The sequence below is a fragment of the Cebidichthys violaceus genome, unplaced genomic scaffold, assembly GCF_023349555.1.
Source record: "Cebidichthys violaceus isolate CVI_PGR_0920_01 unplaced genomic scaffold, fCebVio1.0.p SCAF_41, whole genome shotgun sequence".
Classification (NCBI taxonomy): Eukaryota; Metazoa; Chordata; class Actinopteri; order Perciformes; family Stichaeidae; genus Cebidichthys; species Cebidichthys violaceus.
Window position 1 is genome coordinate 710,802 of NW_027176606.1, and position 24,212 is coordinate 735,013.

General features: G+C 42.9%; 2 protein-coding genes and 1 non-coding gene across 5 annotated transcripts; all 3 read left to right on the plus strand.

The window, feature by feature from the left end:
- The first annotated feature begins 7,084 nt into the window (after window positions 1-7,084).
- trnal-cag (transfer RNA leucine (anticodon CAG)) lies at window positions 7,085-7,167 on the plus strand. Its single transcript has one exon. It is a non-coding gene; the product is annotated as a tRNA-Leu (tRNA).
- A 2,092-nt stretch (window positions 7,168-9,259) lies between these two features.
- Window positions 9,260-17,773, plus strand: shtn2 (shootin 2). 3 transcript variants are annotated; one of them, XM_068728129.1, is made up of 17 exons: window positions 9,260-9,399; window positions 10,314-10,363; window positions 10,566-10,626; window positions 10,817-10,911; window positions 11,269-11,452; window positions 11,852-11,949; window positions 12,058-12,139; window positions 12,670-12,764; window positions 14,755-14,895; window positions 15,035-15,188; window positions 15,583-15,697; window positions 15,861-15,919; window positions 16,158-16,255; window positions 16,400-16,420; window positions 16,509-16,562; window positions 16,668-16,803; window positions 17,401-17,773. In XM_068728129.1, exons 1-17 carry the CDS (start codon window positions 9,366-9,368, stop codon window positions 17,556-17,558), a joined length of 1,635 nt encoding a protein of 544 aa, XP_068584230.1. In that variant the 5' UTR covers window positions 9,260-9,365; the 3' UTR covers window positions 17,559-17,773. The 3 variants fall into 3 exon arrangements, with proteins under 3 accessions (XP_068584230.1, XP_068584231.1, XP_068584233.1); XM_068728130.1 differs by having other exon boundaries at window positions 16,161-16,255; XM_068728132.1 differs by having other exon boundaries at window positions 9,260-9,378.
- Window positions 17,774-19,486: 1,713 nt separating this feature from the next.
- On the plus strand, window positions 19,487-22,697 carry tex261 (testis expressed 261). The gene is made up of 6 exons (XM_068728339.1): window positions 19,487-19,700; window positions 21,604-21,683; window positions 21,819-21,972; window positions 22,066-22,133; window positions 22,229-22,331; window positions 22,567-22,697. Exons 1-6 carry the CDS (start codon window positions 19,631-19,633, stop codon window positions 22,680-22,682), a joined length of 591 nt encoding a protein of 196 aa, XP_068584440.1. The 5' UTR covers window positions 19,487-19,630; the 3' UTR covers window positions 22,683-22,697.
- The last annotated feature ends 1,515 nt before the right edge of the window (window positions 22,698-24,212 follow it).

Sequence of the window (24,212 nt, forward strand, 5' to 3'; positions counted from 1 at the left end):
AAAAGGGGAGGGGCTGGGGGGGAGACTGTGGAGGGAAAGTCGTTTTCAGTGAAATCTGCAGAGTCGGCAGGATTTATGCACAAAACAGCAGGAGCTCAGATGGACCACTGGGTCCACCAATGTTAGACCTCCAGAGACCCTCTTTTGCAAGACTTCTTATAGAACAGCGTTAAGATGATTGCTGCGGTTATGTAATAGAAATAATTGTGCTTAATAAAAGTACTTAAAATGTGTATAAAAATGGGCACACACACACTCTTCATACGGTTTCCCTACTTAAAATAATCAGGCAGAATTATCAACAACAACAAAAAATGCTTTACATTCTTGTTTTTATAGTGTTGTAATGTAGTTTGTATTCATCATATGTTCAGTAAAAGCTCTACTAACTTTATTTAGAGACCGTACACAATTATTTAAATTGAAAAGATAATTGCATTACAGTGAATACACTCAAGTAATGCAAAATGTGCTTTCATAAAGACTATATCTATGAGTTAAGATTGAGCAATTTGAATGCAAACCATGTAAACATTCAAGCAAAATGATGTTGAAATTCTGACTCTCAGCATTGTTTCGTTCTTTCAAGGCTTCGGCCTTTGAGCTGCCAGCTGTCATCAAACTGAAACAAGGTTTATTCTGCTTCTTCAGGTCTAGTGTTGTGAAAACACTGTGGTTGATCGAACTCATTCTAAAAGTGAACGGTTGATTTTTTTAAATTTTTTTTCTTCGTCTGATCCTCAGCTTGGGAAAGGATTCACAACTCCTGCGCACCTGATGACCGAGGCTAAATATGAACGCTGATGTTGTGAACGATGGATGATGATCAGTAATTTGCCTCTGAGCTTTTTTCTTGTTGTTGTTGTTACATTTGAGTGGATTTCCAAAGCACACCTGCAATTACTGCAGCTGTGCCGTTTACTGTACTGTACAACCACCACCTGTTGATCACAGAAACACGGGACTATAAAGAGTATAAAGAGTATAAAGAGTATAAAGAGTACAGGTGGACGACCAGAAACACAAAGAGAGAGAGAGAGAGAGAGAGAGAGAGAGAGAGAGAGAGAGAGAGAGAGAGAGAGAGAGAGAGAGAGTGGAGAGAGAGAGAGAGAGAGAGAGAGAGAGAGAGAGAGAGAAGGGTGAGAAAAAGAGAGTGACTGTGGGTCTTTCCCAAGCCTGCAGCAGTCCAATTAAGCAGGATTTCTCCCACACCGCATATGACTCACACACACACACACACACACACACACACACACACACACACACACACACACACACACACAGCAGCTGTGCAGTCAGTTAGTGTTATTGAGGGAGGGGTGTAGACTTGTCAGAATGATGAAAGCAGGCCCGAGTGTGAGAGAGTCCGAGTGTGCACGTTGCTCTATGTATATACAGTATTCTCTGCAGATATGAGTGTGTGTCCGCGCTGCTCAGTGTGTGTGTGTTTGTGTGTGTGTGTGTGTGTGTGTGTGTGTGTGTGTGTGTGTGTTGCGTAAAGGGGGAGTTATGCATGCAGTGGGCATCCCGGGGCACGCAGATGTGCGAGTGTGTAGGACTAAGCCCTGGCAAAGCCCGCTGCGAGGGTTCACGACCTTTACAGAATCAGTGCCTCTGCATGTCAGGACTAATGGAAGGGCCCCACCAGCTGCACAGAGAGGAGGAAGAGGAGGAGGAGGAGGAGGAGGAGGAAGGAGAGAGGTAGCAGAAAAGATGAAAGACTGAGGAGGGGGGGGGGGGGGGGGGGGGGGGGGGGGGGGTGGTGGATAGGAAGTTTTGGGAGTAGGAGGAGAAATGCCAAGGAGGAAGAGGAGAAGGAGAAGTCTGGAGTGGGGAAGGAGGATGGAAATATAGAGGAAGAATTAGTTTTAAGAAGGGAGTTTGAGGGAAATACTGGTATTTGTTAGGAAGAGAAACGCTGGAAAAAAATGTGACAAAGCACAAAAGGAACAGGATTTAAGAGAGGAAACAAATGCAAAATGGATATGAGGGAAAGAGAGAGGAGGAGCAACGGGAAATGTGAGGTAAGAATGGAAAAAGAGTGTCGGGGAAAGTTTAGATGAGAGGAAATACAAGGAGGTGTGATGGAGTGATGACGGGGTGGCGAGAGAAATGGAGGGGGAGAGATGGGTGTGGCCTTGGATGTTTTTCGTGTCACGTTTCCCCTTTTTTTTTTTAATTTGTAAATTTTTTTGACACATGACTATTCTTCTTCTGCTTTAAGGACTGAGAGTGTAACTTTAAGAGAAGAAGCTTATGCTGAGAGACAAAGTTTGAGCTGAATGACAGCTGGGAAGATGAGAAGTGAATGTGAGAGATGTGACCGGCTTAATGTCGGCATTAAATCATATTTCAGTCATATATTTGTTCTCTTTCCAGCTTGCGTACTTATGTATATATATATGTGGACAGGCCTTTGAACCGTGTCTTTCACAGAGAAGCATATTTAGAATCTCATTGCTGGTTAAACTTAAAGCTCAAAGTCTCGCAGCTCATTCAAATTTCTCCATTTGTATAGCAAAAAGAAAAGAATTAGGCTATAAATTGGAGACCATTGTCATCTAAAACAGACATGATGTGATTGCATGTAAAAAAAAGAAAAGAAAACAGTATTCACGAGAAATAAGAGCGTGTTTAGAGCAATCAGGTAATTGATGTCAAATGATGTTTCCGCACTGATAAGAACAAATTGGCTCTGACGCTTATCAAGGAGAAAATAAGCAGCAATCAAGGTGAGGTGACTGAACGTATACAGCAGGTTGTGATTTAAGAGCGAGAGGTAATGGAATCCTTTTTTTTCTCCTAACAAAAGAAAATTATGCTGATTTACGCTGTTAATTCCCAGACAGACGGATGCCTCTATCCATCAGCTGCAGTGTGTGAATGAATGCGTGTGTACGTGTGTGTGTGTGTGTGTGTGTGTGTGTGTGTGTGTGTGTGTGTGTGTGTCCAGCTGCAGACAGTGCCACTGTGTGCCCACCGTGACCCAGACACCCCGCTTCCTCTCCTGTCGTAAACCCGGAGACGGCGGTTCGGGGTCCCGTCTGTGCCACGTTGTGCCGGGGTCCAGCAGACGGCCTCCCCTCTGACATCATCGCAGTGAGACGGTGATGTAGCTGCAGGAGACGCTGACAGCAGCGTGTCTGGGTTTTTTTTTTTTTGTTGGCCGTGCAGTGGCTCTAGTGCCGTGTTGTTTTCTTATGGAACTTTTGGATTTGAGTCTGGCACGAGCGCTGAAACGTGCCCTCAAGGCGCTGCAGAAAACAGGAAATAATCAGCACAAGTAAATAAAACATTATCGTAGAAGCAAAACAATGAGCCGCTTGATTATGATTTTTCTTTTTTTTTCTTTGTTTTATTTTTGTATTCAAATCCTGAAGCTCAGTGTCTCCCGCTGCAGTTACACAGACGTGGAGCTCAGCACTGAAGGAGGAACCTGTTGCGTGCAACAGGTGGCAGCTCACAGAGTTAGAGTGACACCTACAGAGCTCAGGGGGGAAAGCCCACCAGCTGCAACTCACTGTGGAAGTTAGTTTCCCTGTTGAAGGAACTCACTGCAACTACGGCCTTGATACGTTTAGATTGTCTGTCTGCGGGGACACATGTACATGCATCACAGTGTTTAAAGCCTTAGCTAATTTACATTGCTTGTCCCAAGTTAGGCTTTTATGAAAACACATATACAGTTCAACGACAATAGATCAATAAACCAAACACAGTAGAGCTGTTCAACGTGTCATAAAGGTGACGGACAAACTATACAAACTACAATAAGTCTGACTGTCTTTCTTTACAATTTTATTGAATTTAATTTACTCTGTATTTTTCTATTTAATGTAAAATGAAATCCAAAAGAGCTGAGTATTGTTAAAATGTTCCGATATCAGGATTGATATCATAAAAGTATTCAGTATAAGATACTGAAACAATACTTTTTTTCGATACCTCATTTAAGGAGCACAACACGATTTTCTACAAAAAAACCTTTTTCCTTTGAAGAAAATAAAAAAAGAAACTTCTCAATTGTTTAATTTTGTCTCAACACAAAAGCTGCTACACAACAACAATGCCTAAATGAATTCAATTTAAAATATGTAATTCATCTCTGAAGAGGGGATTTGAGAAAAACATAATAAGCACAAAGAAATATCACACAATAATCATTTTATTTCTTTTAAATGCTAAATGTATTAAGAGATGAAAAGAAGGGTATTCAACACCACAGGCACATTACAGCGCGTCACAAAGTACAAGAGCTTGTTTGCCAGTATTTGTGTATCAGGCGATATTTGCTCTAAAACTTCTCAACGAGTATTCGGTGCTGGCTTTAAGAATAAAACGTCAACGAACGTTCAATGAAAGAAACAGTTTGAGCTCTGCAGGTACAATGTTCCTCGTCTGAAGCGTTTGCGGGATAATGTGTAACAACCATGCCAGCAGACATTTGTGAATATTCTCCCTCGGGTTCAGTGGATCAGTGGGTGTAATCTGCGCTGAGAGTATTGTCATTTACTCACTCTAACGGGCTCGGCCGTCATCCTCTCGGTCTAAACTAATGCAGAGATGAATTCCCTGCAGGGGTTTGACTGTGAGTCAGCTGAGGACTCATTCAGTTACACCTGCAGCCTCAGATATCCACGAGTCCGCTGTACGTCAGCGGAGGAGTGACTCGCAACGACGTGAATGCACTTTAAAATACAAGCGTATTGATTCCAAGTGGGGAAATTCGGTTGTTAGACGTACGGATAAGTATAGAAAGTAACCAAGATAAACAATAGGAGGTAAACAAAGTAATGTAAGGATAAAATAGAAACTATACAAAGTCTATGTAAACGATGTACACCAGGTTAAAGTCGCAATACACAGGATTCAGAGCGCTGACCGCTAGCTCTGTCTGCGCTGTTGCTGTGGTTTGCGCTGTTAGCTGCGAGCCGCCGACTCAGCCATGTTGAGAGCCTTTGAGACTCAATCAAATTGCCCCTAATCTCACACCTTTTAAATATACGATATGATTAATTAATGGCACTACGTGTTCGTGTCTATTACTATAATATAATATAGAGTATAAAGTATATACGGCCAGGATTATAATCAGTCCAGCAGAGAGACACCATGAGTGTCTTGAGTGAATCAGACACTGCTGTTGTGCCGTCTGTTAGCAGCAAGTACAGATTTAAATGTGTGACACCGCGGTGACGTAATACGAAGTAAACGTGGCACACATATTAAATATCCCCCTTAAGCGCTTACAAAACTCCTTGCTGGCTCCTGGCAGATGGTTAAAGGATAGTTTGGGGTCATGGAAAATGATATCCCTCTGTTTTTCGAGGTTTGTTTGGACAAATCCTAATGGCTGGGACACGTTTTTTTTTTTTTTTTTTTTTTTTTATATGATAGAGAAGGGAGAGAACGTGTGAGATAGAAAAAAGAAGAGTGGATGGAGCTGTGTTTTTGTGTGGAGTCACCGGGAGGCCGGCAGTGTCTGCGAGGCTCTTCTGTCAGAGCGCATCCCGTCTCCCTCCTCCAAACACCATCCATCCTCCCTCCCTCCTCTCTTTCCAGCATCCTCCTCTCTGGATTCTTAGAAACACGGATCCCGTCTGTCACCATTCGGCTAAAAAAAACAAAAACAAAAAAAAAAACACACCATCCCCTCTTTTCCCCGCCTCTCTTCTGCCGCCCCGCCCTAGGCCTCGTCTTATGCAAAGGTCGGGACCTCTTGTTGACCCCAGCTTGGCCTTGGCAGGTTAGCTTCTCTGTCAGCTGCAGCTGTGGTGCTGCTAAAAGCCCGGATAATCCAATCACACAGTCATTAGTGCTGAGTACGCCAGAGCCGGAGCAGGTGAGCGTGTGTTTGTTTCTGTGAGTGTTTGTGTCTCTCTCTCTCTCTCTCTCTCTCTCTCTCATAATCTTTTACTGGATTTTTCGCGGTTGTTGTTGCTCGTTTTACACGTGCAGATAATCACAAGCGTCAAACGACCAGATGCTGCTGTCGTGTCGTAAACCTAAACCCGACGTTGCAGCTTCATTAAACCGCTGTTTGAGTTTTGGATCCACGCGGGTATGTGTGCATGCAGATGAGGGCGGGAGGGGTTGCCAGGTTTGAGATTTTCAGCATGAGAGGCATGCGTGGCGTCTGAGCCAATCACGGAGAAGACTAGCTGCTGGGGTTCTAGTTGCAGGGTTTTTATTTTTTATTTTTTTATTTAGACGGTCCTCCAGAGCTTTAGCAGTAGTTTCAGTTGGATGGTGCCCATGTCTTTTTTATTTTTTATTATTTATTATCTATTATTTATTCATGCTGTCCTTTCTGTCTGTTACCATCTAATCACAGTGGAGCCTATACTTGATTAATTACAAATAAAGACAATAATGATTTTAGCCCCAGTGCTTTACAGTATGACCTGCTAACTTTACATACAAAGTTTTATTAAATGATTCATTGTATCACAGTATTCTATTTATGTATTTCTTCCTAAAACTATGATACTTAACTTAACTTATATTGTGTTGTGTTTCTCAAACATCAATTGATCGTGTGGAAAAATGTTAATTAGACTGTAAATAGTGTCTGAAGCGCAAAATAAACTGGTAGGTATTCCGATGAGGCAACCCATTAAAAAAAAAGAAAGAACTACTATCAATCTTGTACTCCTAACAGTGAAACACAGACCACGAATACACACACTAGATACACATTAGTGCAGATTAATGTGTATTTATTAATTATAATTTCATTTTTAATTTAAGCGAAATCCTCAGAGTTTCAAAAGATCGCAAGATACATTTTTTTGATGCAGCCATAATAACATGTTACCGTTTTCATGAAACCTGCACGACCTTGTTTATCCACTTTTTCACGCTGTCAAATGATCATAAAGTTGAACTTTCACCCTGAACATGAATATCTTTATGTTGGGGGCAGAACTGCAGCAGGTGTGTGACCCTCTTCTGTACAGTTTATGTGTGACATGCGTCATAAGAGGAGGGTATAGGTCTATTAATATATCATTAAAATGTATTGTCTCATGTGACCCAGAACAATGTTTTGTTTAACTAAACATGTAATTATCGTATTATTCATGTCAGGATGGCCGAGCGGTCTAAGGCGCTGCGTTCAGGTCGCAGTCTCCCCTGGAGGCGTGGGTTCGAATCCCACTTCTGACAGAATCCTTTTGAGACGCACCTCGTTGTAAACACGTAATATTGACTGTCGAATGAATATATGAATCATCAGTTCTGTGAGACACGCTGTTTGTCAGTACCTGCTTCTCCGTCAGTTGAATTGAGAATATTTTTTTTTTAATCTAAGACTTTTATTTTGAAGAAATACGTTTAACCCTTGACTGTAACGTGATTATTGCAGCCTGAAATATATATTAAAAATATTATAAGAGTGAGGAATAATATTCTGGTGATGAATGCTGTAGTTTTTTATATATATATGTGTCATAAACCTAATGTTCACATACTGTTTATAAATGCTAAATAGCAGGACTTACACAGTAAAGTGTGACCAATAGTTTTAATTTGTAGGGTTTGAACTCCCAACAGGTTGCTACAAAAATTCAGAAGCCCCAGAAAAAAAAATGTTGGCTGATTTCATACATTTACATTTTATTGAAGAAAATTATAAAATACATGTATATTGATTAAAAAGCCTGTTTGTCATACTGTAAAAAAAAAAAATGACTACAGAAAATACCACATTTCTCAATAGGATTTAAAAAAAGCCAGTTTTAATGAGGAGTTTTCTGACAATGTCGCCCGCTGCAAGAAACACCAGACAACGGCTAATCTTAAGTGACAATTTCACCTTTATTAACATGGTGAAGAATCATTAGCAAAGGTCGGGGTGACAGGCTGGAGGAGGTTTTGGTGCTCAGGTGGTGCCTGTAAAGAGAGCAACACACTGAGAGAGGGAAGACTCATTAAATTACAAGGACGTCACTGGCGTGAAACCCAGCAGTGCTTCATGCTTCAGCTTAACAGGCGGCCCACGAGCATGTTGTGATTTAAAATCAAAAAATCCCAATGGGGTCTTTTGATTATTTTAGATTAGACATATTTTCAGCAGGAATGATTAGACAGAGTTATTGTCCCGTCTTTGTGTATTCAAATTTACATCTAGAATTTCTCAAAAGAGGCTATTCAAGGTGTTTCAGCACAAAATGTGAATGTTTAACGAATATTTTAATTTAATTTTATAGAGCTCACCTTGATTGATATGGATTCATGACTTTACTGCAATGAGCATGCATGGCACTTGTATTTGGAGTCAAACCCACATGTACAGTCATGTTGCTTTAAATACTTAGAGAGCCAAATGTGTGTTAATCCACAGCTGAAAATAGTCCCTGACAAATGCACCGATTGCTTCTTTCGGTATTAAAAATAAAAATGACATATGTGAGCTTTTTTTTTTTTTTTTTTTTAAAGATTTCTATATTTAATAGGAACCAATGGGCAAGCCCTGAGTGACAGACTGGTCTTTCCATGGGATTTGTAGACACTTAGAATAATATGGAATAACCTTATCCTTTAAGATACTGTACTCCATCCGACCTCCTGCCCCACCCATCTGGAGCAGCAAGCCCTCCATTTACCCGCTAACAGATGAATGCAAGTAGTACTTAACCCTGACCAAACTCTCTGAAAATAAAATAGAATATACTGCGATAAACTCCTGGCAGGCAGATGAATAAATAAAACATTACGTTATTTTAAATTATTCATAGTGGAGAAATGTGTGTCATCAGCATCGTCACTGTCACCTCCCGAATTATCGCCCAGAATTTGGTTCCCATGGCAGGTCTGATTCAGCGGTCATGAACTCTTAGCACGGACGCTAATAGAGGAATAAAAGCAGCTTCTCCTTGGCTTCGGCCGCCTGAGTGACATTGATCTTGCAGTAGAGAGACAGAGTCGTCCCTCAGAGACCGCATGCATGGACAGAGGCTACACTTTCCTCTTTTCACTGCATGGAAAAGGGGGGGGGGGGGAGTTCAAACAGCTCGTCCTCTAACTTACTTGTGACGTCAAAAGCAGATATTATGAATGTTTATGTGGAAATAACATCTTTTTAGTAATAAAACACACATAAAAAACTGGTTTATTAGGGGATGAATCCATATTGGACTGTAGTGCTTAAGATGGCCTTTTGGCCAGTGTGCGGAAAAGGTTCCTCTTTTTGAAATGGAGGCAGTGGGGGAGGGTTTAAGTAGTGATTCCCACTCGCTTCCTAAATAGCAAGCCGACTGCCGCTCAGACAGAAAGCAGGTTTTCGTTTGTGCTTGAATGTGCGGCTTAATTTCTTATTTTTAATACCGAGGAGCTAAAAGCTTGAAAACTGTGCAGGCGGCGGGATGTGGGCACAAGGTGAGGACAGTGCGGCGGCAGGTAAGGCTTGATGATGTGGAGGTAAACTGGTGCTGAGATACTATTTTAGTCACATGATGAGCTTTTGAGCTTTCAATAAGAATTCACCGTATCGCGTTAAGTCGTGTTATTTATTGTGGACTTGTGGAGTGAGATTATTAAGGGGTTTTATTTCTTAAATGATGGAGGTTCGGCGTGTGAAAAAGTTCAAAATGACCTTTCATGAACAATGAAATGCTTCCATTTTGTGTCTTTTTGGATTATCTTTGATTGGTGACATTAGACAATGCTTGAATAAAATTACAGCCAAAGTCGTAGTTTCCTGACGAGCGTTAGATGAGAATATCAGTACCTCTCCCAGGTGGAAACGTCTGTTAAAGGTGAAGCTACAGCAGCAGCCGGTTAGCTTAGCTGAACATAAAGACTGGTGTTATATGTTCCAAGAAGTAGTCCCACGCGTAACCCCACCACAACCACAAAATCAGTTTCAGAGCTCTGGTGTCATACTTCAGCAATAGTTTGACATGAACTTTCTCTCAGAGAGTATTGAGAAGATCAATACAGCAACATGAGCCGGGTTAGCTTAGCTTAGCACAAAGACTGGAAACAGGGGGAAACAGCTAGCCTGGCTCTGTCCTAAGGTAGATACTAGGTGTGCGCCTCTAAAGCTCCCTAACTAACCCGTCTATAATTAGTTTAAGCCGCACAGGAAACAGTGGATAATGTCAACTTTTGAGTCCACAGAGAGTGAAAAGTGTTTTTATGATCCTTCTGTGATTTCACTTCCTGTATTGCTCCTCCTCAGACGGCCTCTGTAGTTCCTCTTGCAGTCAGACAGGATGTGAGGGTGTTCGATTTTGACGCCTCTCAGCTGAGCGTCTCTTCTTTCTCTGTTGCCCTCCGGCCCTTTTGATAAGATCTTCTTTCCCCCACAGAGTCTGACGGAGAGAAGGGTTCATCCTCCGAAGATGAGGGAGACGTTCAGGTAGTACATGACGAGGTTAATGCGCAATAGAGACAATCGACGTGGGAGGGAATGCTGAATATCCTCCCAGCTCACATATTTCAACAACAATAAATTGCAGAATTAAGAAAGACAATCATCTTACTATGAATCAAATGAAATACATCAATTTGTTGTCGTCTCTTTCTCCTGTTTTGCTTGTTTGTTGACGCTTTATTGTAAGTGTGAGATCCTGGAAATTCAGAGGGATGAAGCCAACCTGAGACTGTCTGAACTAGAGGAAGGTGAGAATCGTGTCTTTATTTGACCTTCTTGTCCACATTCAGCATACTATCCCAGTTTGCATCACACTCTAATTCACATCTGTAGGCAGTATGACATAAAAAAAAAAAAAAAAAGGTGTCTTGTTGATTCTGTGTAATTTAAGTCAGATGTCTCCTTGCTCTGTAACAACTCGTCTCCTTTTATTTCCAGTCTCCAATCAGCTCTTGAAAGAGATAAATGTACTGGAGATGCAGTTCCAGATTGAGCGCTCCTGCAGGGAGAGTGCTGAGGCGCTGGCTGTCAAAGTATGTCTTTTTACTCCGGGTCCTTTTCTTTCCTATGTGTCCTTTCCTTTCGTTAATGTTTCCTTTTCATTCCTTTCCTTTCCTGTCCTTTTCTTTGCTATACATTTTTCTTTACTTCTTCTACGTTCCTCTGTCCTTTTGTTTTCTTTTGTGGTTGTTTCCTTTCCTTCCCTTCTCTGTGTTGCCTTTTCATTGCTCTACTTCCTTTCGTTTCCTCATCATGACAATGGGAAGAGGCTGAAGTGAGAAGCAGCTTTGCGTACTGTAAAATGATGAAGTCATTTTCACACCAGCAGTTTAAAAATACACCTAACACAAAGCTCCAGACTCACCATTACCTTCCTCTGTTGCCTATAGGTGAGCAAAGAGAACAAAGTGCTGAAGAGGACGAGCCAGATGATGATGCCGCTCATCCCCGAGCTGCCGGAAAACATGGCTACCGTGACCTTTGAGCCCGAGGCGGACCCTGCGGTTAACGGTGATGAGGTGGACGATTTCGGCGAAGAGACGCTGCTGATGGTGAATCAAGCTCAGATCGCAGGTTGGACAGAATTCAGAAGTCAAACTGGGATAGCTGGCTTATTTTTGTGTCTGCCTTGTGAACCAAATATTAACCAATAATGAAGCAATAATAAGAAATCAGCATGATATATTAAACATTTCCCAGCTCAGCCAATTAGATGCAGAACTAAGATAATTAACTGATTTGGTCACTCAGTGTTTTCTGTTCAATCCTCATCAGGAAAAAGCAAACAAATATTCAAAATATGTTTTTCTTTAAATATTTTCCGGTGTTCAAAAATAATGCGTAATCAGATTAGTATCACAGGCGATCTGAACACAGATTAAGGATTGAAATTCAGTATTTAGTGTGCGTTTCTGTGTGTGTGTGTGTGTGTGTGTGTGTGTGTGTGTGTGTGTGTGCGTGTGTGTGTGTCAGAGCTGCAGGCGTCAGTGGACGGTCTGTTGGCTGAGAAGCTGCAGCTGGAGCAACAAGTGGAGGATCTGACCAAAGAGCAGGTCCAACTTAGAGAGCAGGTACATCAGTAGTGTGTGTGTGTGTGTGTGTGTGTGTGTGTGTGTGTGTGCGTGCATGCGTGTGTGTGTGTGTGTACCTGGAGCCTTATCACAGACTTTTTCTCTCAGCTTGCTCTGGAGGTCGAGGAGAAAGAGGCCCTCCTGAGGAAAATGAGCAAACAGAACAAGACCATGAATAAAATCAAACGCGGTGAGTCCTCATTAAATTTAGACTGCAGCTAATAAATATCTTCATCATTAATACATCATGTTTTTTTTTACCAAATAGCAACAAGTAAATAATAATTTATTTTAAAATGTCAAAAGGAGTGTAAAATGAGCCTTTTTGTCCAGCCCACAGTCCAAACGTAACGTAATTAGATTTGCTTCTATCTGCTGCAGGTTTTCAGATATCTGTCTCTGAGATTTCTGCTGCCACCCCAATACAACGTCTGCGTCCGGAATGTTATTTTCACTGTAACGCCGAGTTTTATGTGACAGAAAAAAACAGCCTCATAATTGAAAAACTAAGCGAATAAACGGCATTTTTTTTTTGCTTCATAAGTGACATAACGCGATTAATTGGGTGTCAAATCTGACTCATTTATCTTCAGATTGACTCATTTATTTAGCGAGAAATCATTTCAGTGCATTTCATTCCAATTTTTAAATTAAAAACATCATGAATGCCATTGAAAATACCTGTTCATTTTGTGTGTGTGTGTGTGTGTGCGCACACAGTCTCCCAGCTTGTCACAGAGGAGTTCACAGAAATGTCTCAGAAGCTGGAGCTGGAGCAGGGCCTCCGGCAGCACGCTGAAGTCTTCGCCCACCAGGTGTGAGCGCGTGGCATGCCTGTGTATGTGTGTGTGTGTGTGTGTGTGTGTTTTCTGCAATGCACAAAACATTTTGTCATACATTCACACCTATAGACACTTGAGGGTGACAGGTCGTGCCACAGGACGGGAACATGAGTGTTAGAGCGTTGACCTTCGGGCGGCTACGGCGAACAGACGGACATTTGGACCGTGGTGGGGGGGGGGAGGGAAGAGGGAGACGCACACACACACACACACACACACACACACACACACACACACACACACACACACACCTCCGCTGTCAGATGATGTGGCGGGACAGGAGAAGGGGTCTCCATTCTCTGTTTTCACACCGATGACACTTTGGTCACATCCCGGCTCTCTGTGTGGGGCAAAGCCTTCACACACACACACACACACACACACACAGGAGACAAAGGAGGACACACACTCGTATACAAGCTGTAAAAACACAGATTCACTTAAAATCCAAATACCCAAACACACACACACACAAACACACAAACACACGCACACACAGCACCGTTTTTGGCTGCCCCAGCTGCGCCTATAATGAAGGCCTTTTCTTTCAAAAAACGTCTCTCTGTTCCCTTCCCTTCCCATTTGGCCCCTCCCTTCCCCGTAATTAGTGGTCATCACTGCCGCTGAAGGAGAATAGTGGTCTTTAAGCACAACCTGTCTTTGCCTGACACCTTTATATTTTGCCGAGCATATAGCAATTGTCGCCTTTGTGCGCAGCGTCCTCCATTTACCGGACAGGCTCACAATGGGCCGCCTCGCAGGGGTCCTTACCTGTGAAAAGGACCCCCAACTGTTCACACAATCCACCCCCCCCCCCACCCCTTTACTCTCAATTCATGTTAAAAGACCCCCCTGCGCTGAATGCCTCTTGTATGCACTACTATTTGTCTGTTTTCATGTGTTTTGAAAACACCAACCATTCACACCTCTCCTCTGTGATGCATGGTGGTATAATGACGCAGGGCCTCAAAACAGGAAACAATTTGGAGGGGGGGGAGGAGGAGGAGGGGGGGTGTTTTGTGTCTGCGTCTTTGTCTGTTTGTGTAGCCGTGTCTGGTTGTAGCTGTGTGTTTGTGTGTATGAAATAATTGTGCTAATTGCTGTGTGAAAATTGCTCTCTGCTGAAGGGGAGACCCGAGATCAGAGCGGTGTGTGCTCTGCAGCGCGGGGGCCTCGTGTGAAACGGAGCTCACCAAACCTCGCTGCTGCTGCACTGAAACAAAAAAAACACAGAAATGAAAACTGATTTTTTTTTTTCTTCACACTTCCTGTTCTCTGATCGCGGACCTGCTCTCATAAAGTGTCCATTCAACAGTGAGTCCAATATGAGCAGAACACATTGAGATCCCTGCCCTCCTTTTGTGTTGTTTCTGCAAAATGACACACTTACAATTACACACACACGCACACACACACACACACACACACACACACACATTACACAGGAGAGGCCTTTAAGGCTGATTCTGATATTTTTGGGGAGCCAATATATTCCCAATGTGCCAGCTTCTGGCGACAAAGTAATAATTAAAAAAATGAAACCTCTTTTATTGGTCACGTTTTCATGCGCATCACTTATTGACGGCCTTCTATATATTCCTAGGCCGCTGGTATTTCACACCTTTGCTTGTTTTATACAGTGGCTAGACAAGCTCTTGAGCTACTTTAATGTCCTCTTTCAATACGTTTTAAAGTGTGTGTGTTTGTGTTACGTTGTGGCAGTGTGTCTTATGTGGTCTGCTGTGACTTGCCTGCCTTTGTGGATTGATAACGTCCATCTAATCCAACCTAACTGATCAATAGCCACATGTTTATCTGTGTAAAATCGTCTCATGAGCTCATGCAGGAGAGCAAAATGTCCGTTTACATCCCTCTGGTCATTTATTAGCTCTACAGGAACTATAGCTGGTGTATTTATTTGTCACACCGTACAGGAAGGAAATTTGGGTTTTTGTCTCGTCAGATGTTCGCGGCCCGCGGCGAGAGCGAGACGCTGCCGCAGAGCTCGGAGACCGGCCTGCAGCTGCAGCTGCAGCAGGCGCTGGAGCAGATCTCCAGCATCAGCACGGCCCTGTGTGACATACAGCGCTGTTACCAGGACCAGGTGTGTGTGTGTGTGTGTGTGTGTGTGTGTGTGTGTGTGTGTGTGTGTGTGTGTGGACGGTGTAGCTAAAAGCCGGAGCGAAAGGCTCTATTTATGTTCTTCATCATGCATCCCTGTTTCTTTCATCCCTGTCTTTCAGGGAAGACGGAGTCAGAGCGCCGTGGACCAGAGCGCCGTCCTCTCTGAGCTGCAGAACCTGAGGGAACAGCTGGAGAGGAGCGAGGAGGAGAAGAAGGCCTTGGAGACGCAGCTGTGTGGATCTAACGGCTGCGTCGTGCAGCTCCAGGAGGAAGGTAGCGAGGCGGGGGGGCATTTCTTATCCAACGTGCTCAGTGGTAACTGCAGGGAAGGGTCGAAAGCCGCTTCTTCTAATGTTATTGTTCAGATATTAAAGCTTAATTGGAGGCATGATTAAGAAGTGGTGGCCTAACCCTCTTCAGCTCCATCTCGCCGCACAGATGTGGATTTCCCGACTCTTATCTCTGCTTCAAAACATCCTTTATGTGAGTGAGTACTGTGTGCTCAGATGCTTCCTAAAAAAAAAAAAAAAGAATCGCTGCCTCGATGAGCTCGGAGTCTTTCCCCCTGAATGAGCCGCTTGTTCCGTGTGAAACGGGTCAATATCGCTGTGTGTTTAGCGGGCCGATGCTCCCTCGGCTCACGATACTGACGATCTTCCTTTTGTAGTGAAGCAGCTGCAAGAAGCGCTGAGCAGGCAGGAAGAACCAGAGGAGAAAGCCACTCCTGCTCCACCTCCTCCTCCTCCTCCTCCTCTTCCTCCTCTTGCCGCTGCCGTCACCAAGTATGTTTAATTGAAGCCAGTCAGTTTAAATACTGTATCAAAGGCTTTTTACACCCTAATGACTGAGGCCTTTTAATATTTATGAATTGTAAAACACCATTTCACCGTGTATGACAATGTGACCCCCCCCCCCCCCGCTCTCTCTCTTTCTCTTTGTGCCAAGTTCACTTGATTTCCTGAGAAGCAGGAGAAAAGAAAGAGCCACTAAAGCTGATCAAAGCAGTGAGTCACTCTTCCATAAAACATACTTTTCAGCCTGAAGACGAGATTTATCCTGAATGTATTCATTTATCCTGGATTATTGATTTTTTTTTTCCCCCCTTGTTTCTCTGAACCCTGCACTTTGCTTTTACTTCATTTGAACACAAATTAGACGCAGTACGTACTCCGCAACAATGAGCTCTCCGTCCTAAAGCTTTAAAACAGGGTTTGAATATGTTTTCCATCCCCAATCTGTAAGAAGCAGCACCGCTGTTGGACATGAAGACGAAGGCGGTGGATGAAATGATGGAGAGAATAAAGAGAGGCATCGTCCTGAGGCCCATGAGGAGAACACAGGTGGTCAGAGTGTATTCTCAAAGAATGTAATGTGTGTTTGCATTTTTTGGGGGCTTTTGAATGAACAGAGGAACTTGTATAGGAACAAAAAAACCAAAGTAATAAATGATAAACTCTGATAACTAACGACTTCTCTGCTCACAGGAGGATGACAGCTCCTGGAAGGTCAGTTCTCCTCATACACATTTGCTCCTTTTTTTTAATTTTTTTTATTATATAGCAGTTCCCAAATTATTCCCAAATCTTCTTGCAGGACCAGAGGAGTGAAAACAGAAAATCCGCTATCGTGGAGTTGAAAGGAATGCTGGTAATGTACCTCACCTCACATGAAGGCAAAACACTTGAGTGACAAATGGCGACTCAAGCCGCTGCGGTTTTAAAAACACACCTTTGACCTTTTTCTGCTCACCAGGACAACATGAAACGTCAGCAGCTCCGCAAAGCGCCGTCCAGACGGGGACTTGGCCGGAATGTCGGGGAGGCGGAGCTCCTGCAGGTGCTCCAGAGGAGGAGGAGAGCCATGGGGGAGAACCAGGACCAGACACGGGGTACGCTGTCACTCCTCTAGGTTCACAATGATGCCACCGTGTCTCTCTGTCCTTTACTTCTGTTAGAGGATAGGTTGATGTGGTTATTGTCTGGTCTGCTGAAACTAAGGAATGATTCCCCTTTCGACTGTTTGAGCCCAGCGAGAAGCAGCAACGCGATGATATGTTTCTCAATAATAAAGCTTTTAATGAGGTTAGAAATCCAGATCTGGATCCAAAAAAAATTATGTTTTTTTTGACAGCATATTTAAACTCTCAAAGAGCCGAACATAATGCAAAACAGACGATTTAACAGCAAGCAAGTGATGCTCCGAAATGTTGGAGTGTTCCTTTAATACTATGAGGTCACTAACAGGGAAAGACCATCGCCTCTCTTTTATTTTCATTGTTTTACAATTAATTTAGTCATTTCATGCGTTATTTTTTAAATTGCATTCGTATTTTCTTACAAATACGCTGTTAAAAAGGAAAGATAAAGAGTTCAAAGTAACCATCAGATCACGTACAGGCTCAACATTTGATCTGCACACAAAGAGTGTTTAGAATCAGAACAAAGTGTCTGGATTCGTGACTAACTTCAGGTAATCTCTTGGTCAGACCCCCAGCCGGGTCCACAGTGTGTCCCAGCAGCAGGAGACTCTCCCTGGGCGGGCGAGAGCGGCAGTGCCCCGGTGCTCCGGAGGCTGAAACAGAACAGAGACAAGAGAGACTCTCGCATCCGAGCGTCAGCACTGATCATCAGCCAGGAAAACTGAGAGCTGCCATTCCTTCTTTTTTCTTAATTTGTAAGTGATTTCCCGAAAGGCCTTTTTTTTTTTTTTTTTTTTTTACCTCATAGGAACCAATTATATCCTAGCAGATGTTTTCAATTAATGCATGAATGCATCGCTTTTGTTATCATTCACAATACAATGTCAGTTGATCTTGGCCTCTATTAAATAGTTTAAATAAAGCCTTGAGTTGCGATAAAGTAGCGTCAGAAATCAGTTCTTAATGCTTGTTTTATGTACCAGAGAGGGAGGTGTACATTGCAACGAAACATAAAATCCCCACATTCAGGGGTTTCAGAAGAACCACGAAAACGCCATTTAACCCGGCTCTGCTTCAGTACTTGTTGCGTGTCAGAGGAAATGAAACTCAGTCAGCCGTGTTTAATGGCCGACATCGTTCTTTTTGGGTGCCTGGGTTTCATCTGATCTAAGTGCATGTCACAGAATATAGATGAAAGATATCCAGAGCCATGAAAAACACTATATTATGAGAATACTCACTTCTCTCCCGAGGTGTCGGTCTCTTAGAGCCCGAGCCAGCAGAAGGACGGAGGCCGCCATTTATTTCGGCACATTAAAGCTCTCACACCCGAAACCCAGAGGTGTTGTGGAGATAAGAGCCTCAGGTGACCTGGACCGCTTCCTCCTGAAAGTATCTTTAAATGCGGCAGGTCGCCTTTTGTTTTCTCACCTCCACACGGATAATGTATATATGTGTGCATGCATGAATGAACACGGACCCCCCACACCCTGACGCCACACTATCTCTCTATCTCCCTTTGTTAAAAGCATTTGAAAAAGATGAAATTACTCTCACCTTTGACTCCGACACCATTTTAGTGTCTTCACACTGTTTCACATTATATATTTACTTTATTTAGCTCCTTTTACCAGCAGGCCTGCCTTTTCACTCTCCTGCATACATGTTTTATTGTTTTCCTCCTCGGTCTCAAAGGTGTTATAGCTTTTGGAGATGCAGTAATGTATTCTGTCCCCTCAGTGTTATTGAATCAATGCACATGAAAGCCAGTGCGTGTGTGTGTGTGTGTGTGTGTGTGTGTGTGTGTGTGTGTGTGTGTGTGTGTGTGTGTGTGTGTGCGTGTGAGACAGAAAGCAGGAGATAGAGACATACAGGTAGTGAAAGCGAGACAGGCGGTTCTGAAACTGATATTTAAGGATATTGAAAATGAATTGCGTGTGAACAAGAGACAATCATGATACTGTGAGAACGTTGGCATTAATACCCAAACGTCTTTACTTTAAAGTAAAAGGTTAATGAGCAGAAGAAAGGAAGCATGTTTGTGTATGTATATGTTTATATGTATATATGTTTGTACTTACATCCTTTTCCTGAAACGAATGTGACCGTATTGGAGGCCCTGAGAAACCAGCTAATTTAATGAATGAAGTCAGAGATGTGACAAATGTATTAATTTGTGTTGTTTGACGATGTTTTGGACGTTTTTCTTAAATTCCAGGCAAAAGTGTTTTGAGTCAATGTCTTGGTCAGCCAACAGCATAGCTGTGGAAACCAGCTATTTCCTTAACACAACAATATTTATGCCAAATGTTTGCTAAAGGAGGCACATTTTTACCAACAAAAACAAAAAAAATAGATATGTGAGAAATTTAAGGAGAGACAAAAGTCAAAGTTTTGACATACTTTAAGAATTCCGTCTTATTTCTCGGGGTGTCTGTGGCTCAGAAGATTTCATCAAGATGTGTCGATAGATGAAATAGAGGCAAACTGTAAATATACGCACTCAAAGTTGAATAATAACATAGTACCTGTAGCCATCTACAACGTATTTATTTTAGGAGCTTAATAGTCATTGTCACGCTCCTGCACTTCTCCTCCAACCACAGGTGGCGCTGTGACCAAAGCTCCCCCTCCTTTGAGGCCCTTCTTCTCTCCTCTCCTCAGCCTGGACTCTAAACGCCGGGGGGGAGGAACTTTGAGCTCTACATGGTGCACTAGCGCTAGTTAGCAGCCAGCTAGCTGTTTTCTGTATTATTTTTCCCCACATTTGTGTGTGTGTTGTTTCATATGCAGAGAGATGTGGTTTATTTATTTACTCAGCTGGCTGTCGCTAGTCATCCAGATATCCTTCGTCACTCTAGCAATAGGTAAGTGCATGCTGGGAAATCACTGCAAGTGCTAGCTAGCTAGCCACTGATCGCTCGCTAATGCTAGCGGACCAAGTCAGCAGGTATATAAATATATATGCCTGTGTAACGGTAACGGGGCTCCGTTTCACAAAGCAGCGACTCTACTAGCTTTGACCAATGTGTTAATAATAAAATGCAAGAGTAACGTTGCCTCAGGATTGAGTAATGAGATTATTAGTCCACCGAAGTGCTGATAGCATGTTTTGCTAGCTAGCTAGCACAGGGAATTATGTGCAACGAATACAAGATGCTGTTTAAGTTATTGTACTCTTACAAGATGATGACGTTACGTATGTTCCGGCTGTATAGCATTGAGTAAAAGTACAATAAGGTATTGTGGTTAGAGTTTGACATTTCTGGATCTTAAGTAGTTTTCTTGAGACACTGCTATGTTTGCTAACACTGAGCTAGCATGCATTCTCTCTCTCTCTCTCGCTCTCTCTCTCTCTCTCTCTCTCTCTCTCTCTCTGTGTCTGTCTCTCTCTCTGTCTCTCTCTCGTCTTATCGATTCAAACTGGAGTTAATCAATCAGCCGATGCCTCAGCAAATGACTTTAGTTTGGTCACAATGTCTGTTACAAGCAACATGTTGAGTTTGCTCCAAAACTTTTTTTTTTTTTTTTTTTTAGGAGCCACGTTGTCAGTTAGTCACCTGGCCACGTAAACCACCTGCTGCAGCTGTCAGGTGTGGCTGTTTGACTGTCGAGCTCTGTCAGTGTCTGCTCTCTAGAGACTCGATCAAGGGACAATCATGTCCAGGTTTGCCTGTCAACACAAACCACCATCAGATGAAATGATGGCAACACTTTCTAATAAGGCAAACTGGACTTATCTGCACACATCAAACATTTACCGATGCTTTTATAGGTCGGTTACAACCTGACATTTGCTTTGTATATTTACGTAAAGCATCACATCTGTTTATTACAAACGTAACGAACCACAGACACGTTTATAGTCCTTTTTTGTGAAATATGCCAACTTATTGGAAAGTGGTACGGAGGCCTTATTGAGTAGCTTTCCTTCTGGCACTTTGCTGCCACTCATAAGCTGCTTTTGCAACAATGTGACACTGTTGTCAAAACTAGGTGAAAGAGCATGTGTGACCCGTGAGCGCCTTTGCTTTCTCAAGTCGCTATCATCGTTCCGTATCTTATTCCACCTGTTATAAATAGATGTGATTAAGGTTAAAAGAATAACCCTGTAGATTGACTTTGCGTGATGAAGCTCTCAGACTTTCCCATGAGCCTCTGCTCTGGGAGCTCTCACCTGGCGTACATGTTTGGTCTGTGTTTGGTCTGTGTTGCCGATGTGATTTTTATATTAATTCACTTGACTGAACTGATATTATTTAGGCTTTCTTGCTTTACCTTCGCTGTTGACTAGAGCAGGATATTGAACCTCAGTACCTTTTTTATTTGCTTTAGAAAAAGTTGGCCTTGAATCTCTGGTCCGACTCTCACTGTTCTTTATTTATTCTTTGATCTCTACCCAAAGATGTATAGAAAAGTCTGTTAATATTCCTCAAAGTAAGCTATTTAAATAGTTTTGTGATGGTACCGATACTGAAGTATTGCATTGCAACCATTTAAAAAAAAAAAAAAAAAAAAAGTTTCAGCTCCATCCTTTTAGTATTAAACATAACGAAGCAATGTGTGGCTTGTTCTGGCAGAGAAATAGAAGAGAAAACTTGGAAACTTACTGTAAATATTTGTTGATTTCCAGCAAAAGAAGTGGATGAAGTCGCTAAATGAACCAGTGTCTGTAGAAGTGTTGATTTGACAAAGAATGGCGTCTCTGTTTCTGCTGTTTTTCCCTGTTTTGGTTTGTTTAATCCTCGCCTTATTTTCGTCCTCACCCAGCTGCTGGCCTGTACTACTTGGCAGAACTAATAGAAGAATACACAGTAGCCACCAGTCGAATAATAAAGTACATGATAATGGTGAGTAAGCGGATACAGACTGATTGTTTTGAAGAGCACACTGCAGTGAACGACGCCTGTGATCTGAGTCCCTGTGTGTGTGTGTGTGTGTGTGTGTGTGTGTGTGTGTGTGTGTGTGTGTGTGAATGTGTTTAGTTCTCCACAGGTGTGCTGGCGAGTCTCTATCTCTTTGAGGGCTTCCCGGTTCTGATGGTCGGACTCGGCCTCTTCACCAACTTGGTGTACTTCGGCCTCCTGCGGACGTTCCCTTACATACTGCTGAGCTCCCCGAACTTCATCCTCTCCTGTGGTCAGTGTGACGCACGCATTTAATTCTCCTCCTCCTTGTTTTACTTTTTTCCCCCCAACATCGTTTCCTCTCTCCCTCTTCTTCACGCTCCAGTGTTGGTGGTGGTGAACCATTATATGGCCTTCCAGTACTTTGCGCAAGAGTATTATCCATTCTCGGAGGTAATGTCATCTCAAGATTCACGATTCCGTGACGCGGCCCGGAACGATTTTCTGCCATTTTGAATTTCTCCCGTGTGCTTTCGTCTGGCATCAAGGTGCTGGCGTACTTCACCATCTGCCTGTGGGTGATCCCCTTCGGCTTCTTCGTGTCGCTGTCGGCGGGGGAAAATGTGCTTCCGTCCACCATGCAGCAAGGAGGTGAGCTTTGTGTGTTGTTTTTGTCTTGTCCGTCAAGGAATCGAGGAAATTCTTAAGCTACCTTATGCTTATGATAAACGTCCTCAGAACATATTTATGAGGTTTAAAGTACATTGTAATTAAAGGAAAATGATGTCGAGTCAGTCTTTCCTTGTTTTGATACATTTCTTGATACATTTCCTTATTTACAGAATAAAAGAACAACCGCATAACGCCCGCTTTCTTCTCTTTTTAGACGATGTGGTGTCTAATTACTTCACCAAGGGCAAGAGGGGGAAGAGGTCCGGGATCCTCCTCATCTTCTCTTTCCTCAAGGAGGCAGTGCTGCCCAGCCGACAGAAGATGTACTGAGGAGCTCAAGCTGGGGGCGGGGGGGTCAGGGTAGGAGGGGGGGGGGGGGCGTGTGAGTGAGTGAGAGCATGTGTTGGAGAGTAAGGGGGAAGCAGGAAGGACTTTTGGACATTTTGTTTCTGGATGGGACTAAATAAACAAAACGGTGGCCAAAGTGAGAAGAAGAGCGGATAGAGAAGAAGTCGGACCAATGAGCGGAGCAGAGCTCACTGTGGACACGGGACACGTTCGTCTCTCTTTGTCTTTCTGTCCGTCTGTCTTTACTGCGATCATCGCCTAGAGACCTCTTTGTAGGGATCTCCGTAGAGCACCGCTTGCCTATCGTCATGTTGGACTCTTCCACCTTTTTAAAACGTTGGTATTTAATTTCCTATGTCCAGGGTCGACCACCATCTGTTTGGACTTTTTTGGCAGATACGTCAATATCATCTTTTCTTTTTTTTGGGGGGGGTTATGAGATCCGCCGTCATTTAGACGACACCAGTGAACACTTTGATGAAGAAGGTCGGAGACGGCAGAACTTTTAAAGATGACTTTAAATCAGAGAGACGTTAAGTTGTAATGAATGGGCTTCAGATCGATGGAGGCGTTTTAATTACAAGACGTGACATGATATATATAGATATATATATATATATATATATATATATATATATATATATATATATATATATATATATATATATATATATATAATTACTTTTATAATTGAAACGCCCTTAAATTAAAGTGAAATCTCCCGGTCCGGATCATTTACACGCGTCCACACGAAACGATCCACGGAGTCATTAATCACCAGCGCTGTAGTCTGGCTGGACTGTTTGAACAAAAAGCACTAAAAGAACACTCGCAGTAATAACAAACAGATTTTTGTACATTGATCGTTGAGTTTTAACCCGACATCAGACGACTAGAAAACACTTTGTGAAGATCGAACCTGTGCAGCGGCTCTGGTGAGCTCCCGTGTGTCGGGGGGGACAAAAGCTGCTCAAAGTGGTTTGACGGAAGCGCCGTTAAAGAGGCCGACATTCTTTTTTACCAATTACGGAGTGCAATTCTTTTGTAGGCGGGTATGCACACAAATGTTTAATAAAAGATTTTGTTGAAATAACTGTCGGATTAAACGCTTCTTTTCACAGGTTGGTGTTCAAGGAAATAAAGGCAAAAAATAGATGTACTCATCCTCGTCATTTCCAATTAAAATCACTTTAATTCACCCATTTAATGTTCTTTTTTTTTTTTCAGTAAAAATTTTCTGTTTTGTCCAACCCTGAACTCCACACCGTCGTGTGTGTGTGTGTGTGTGTGTGTGTGTGTGTGTGTGTGTGTGTGTGTGTGTGTGTGTGTGTGTGTGTGTGTGTGTGTGTGTGTGTGTGTGTGTGTGTGTGTGTGTGTGTGTGTGTGTGTGTGAGAGAGAGTGAGAGAGTGTGAGTGAGACAGCCATAGTTGGATGGCTTTATGTTATTGAAGTCCCATGTGTCTGGGTCACACCAGGTTGAGGCTGTGGTGACCCCCGCCGAGGTGTGAAGT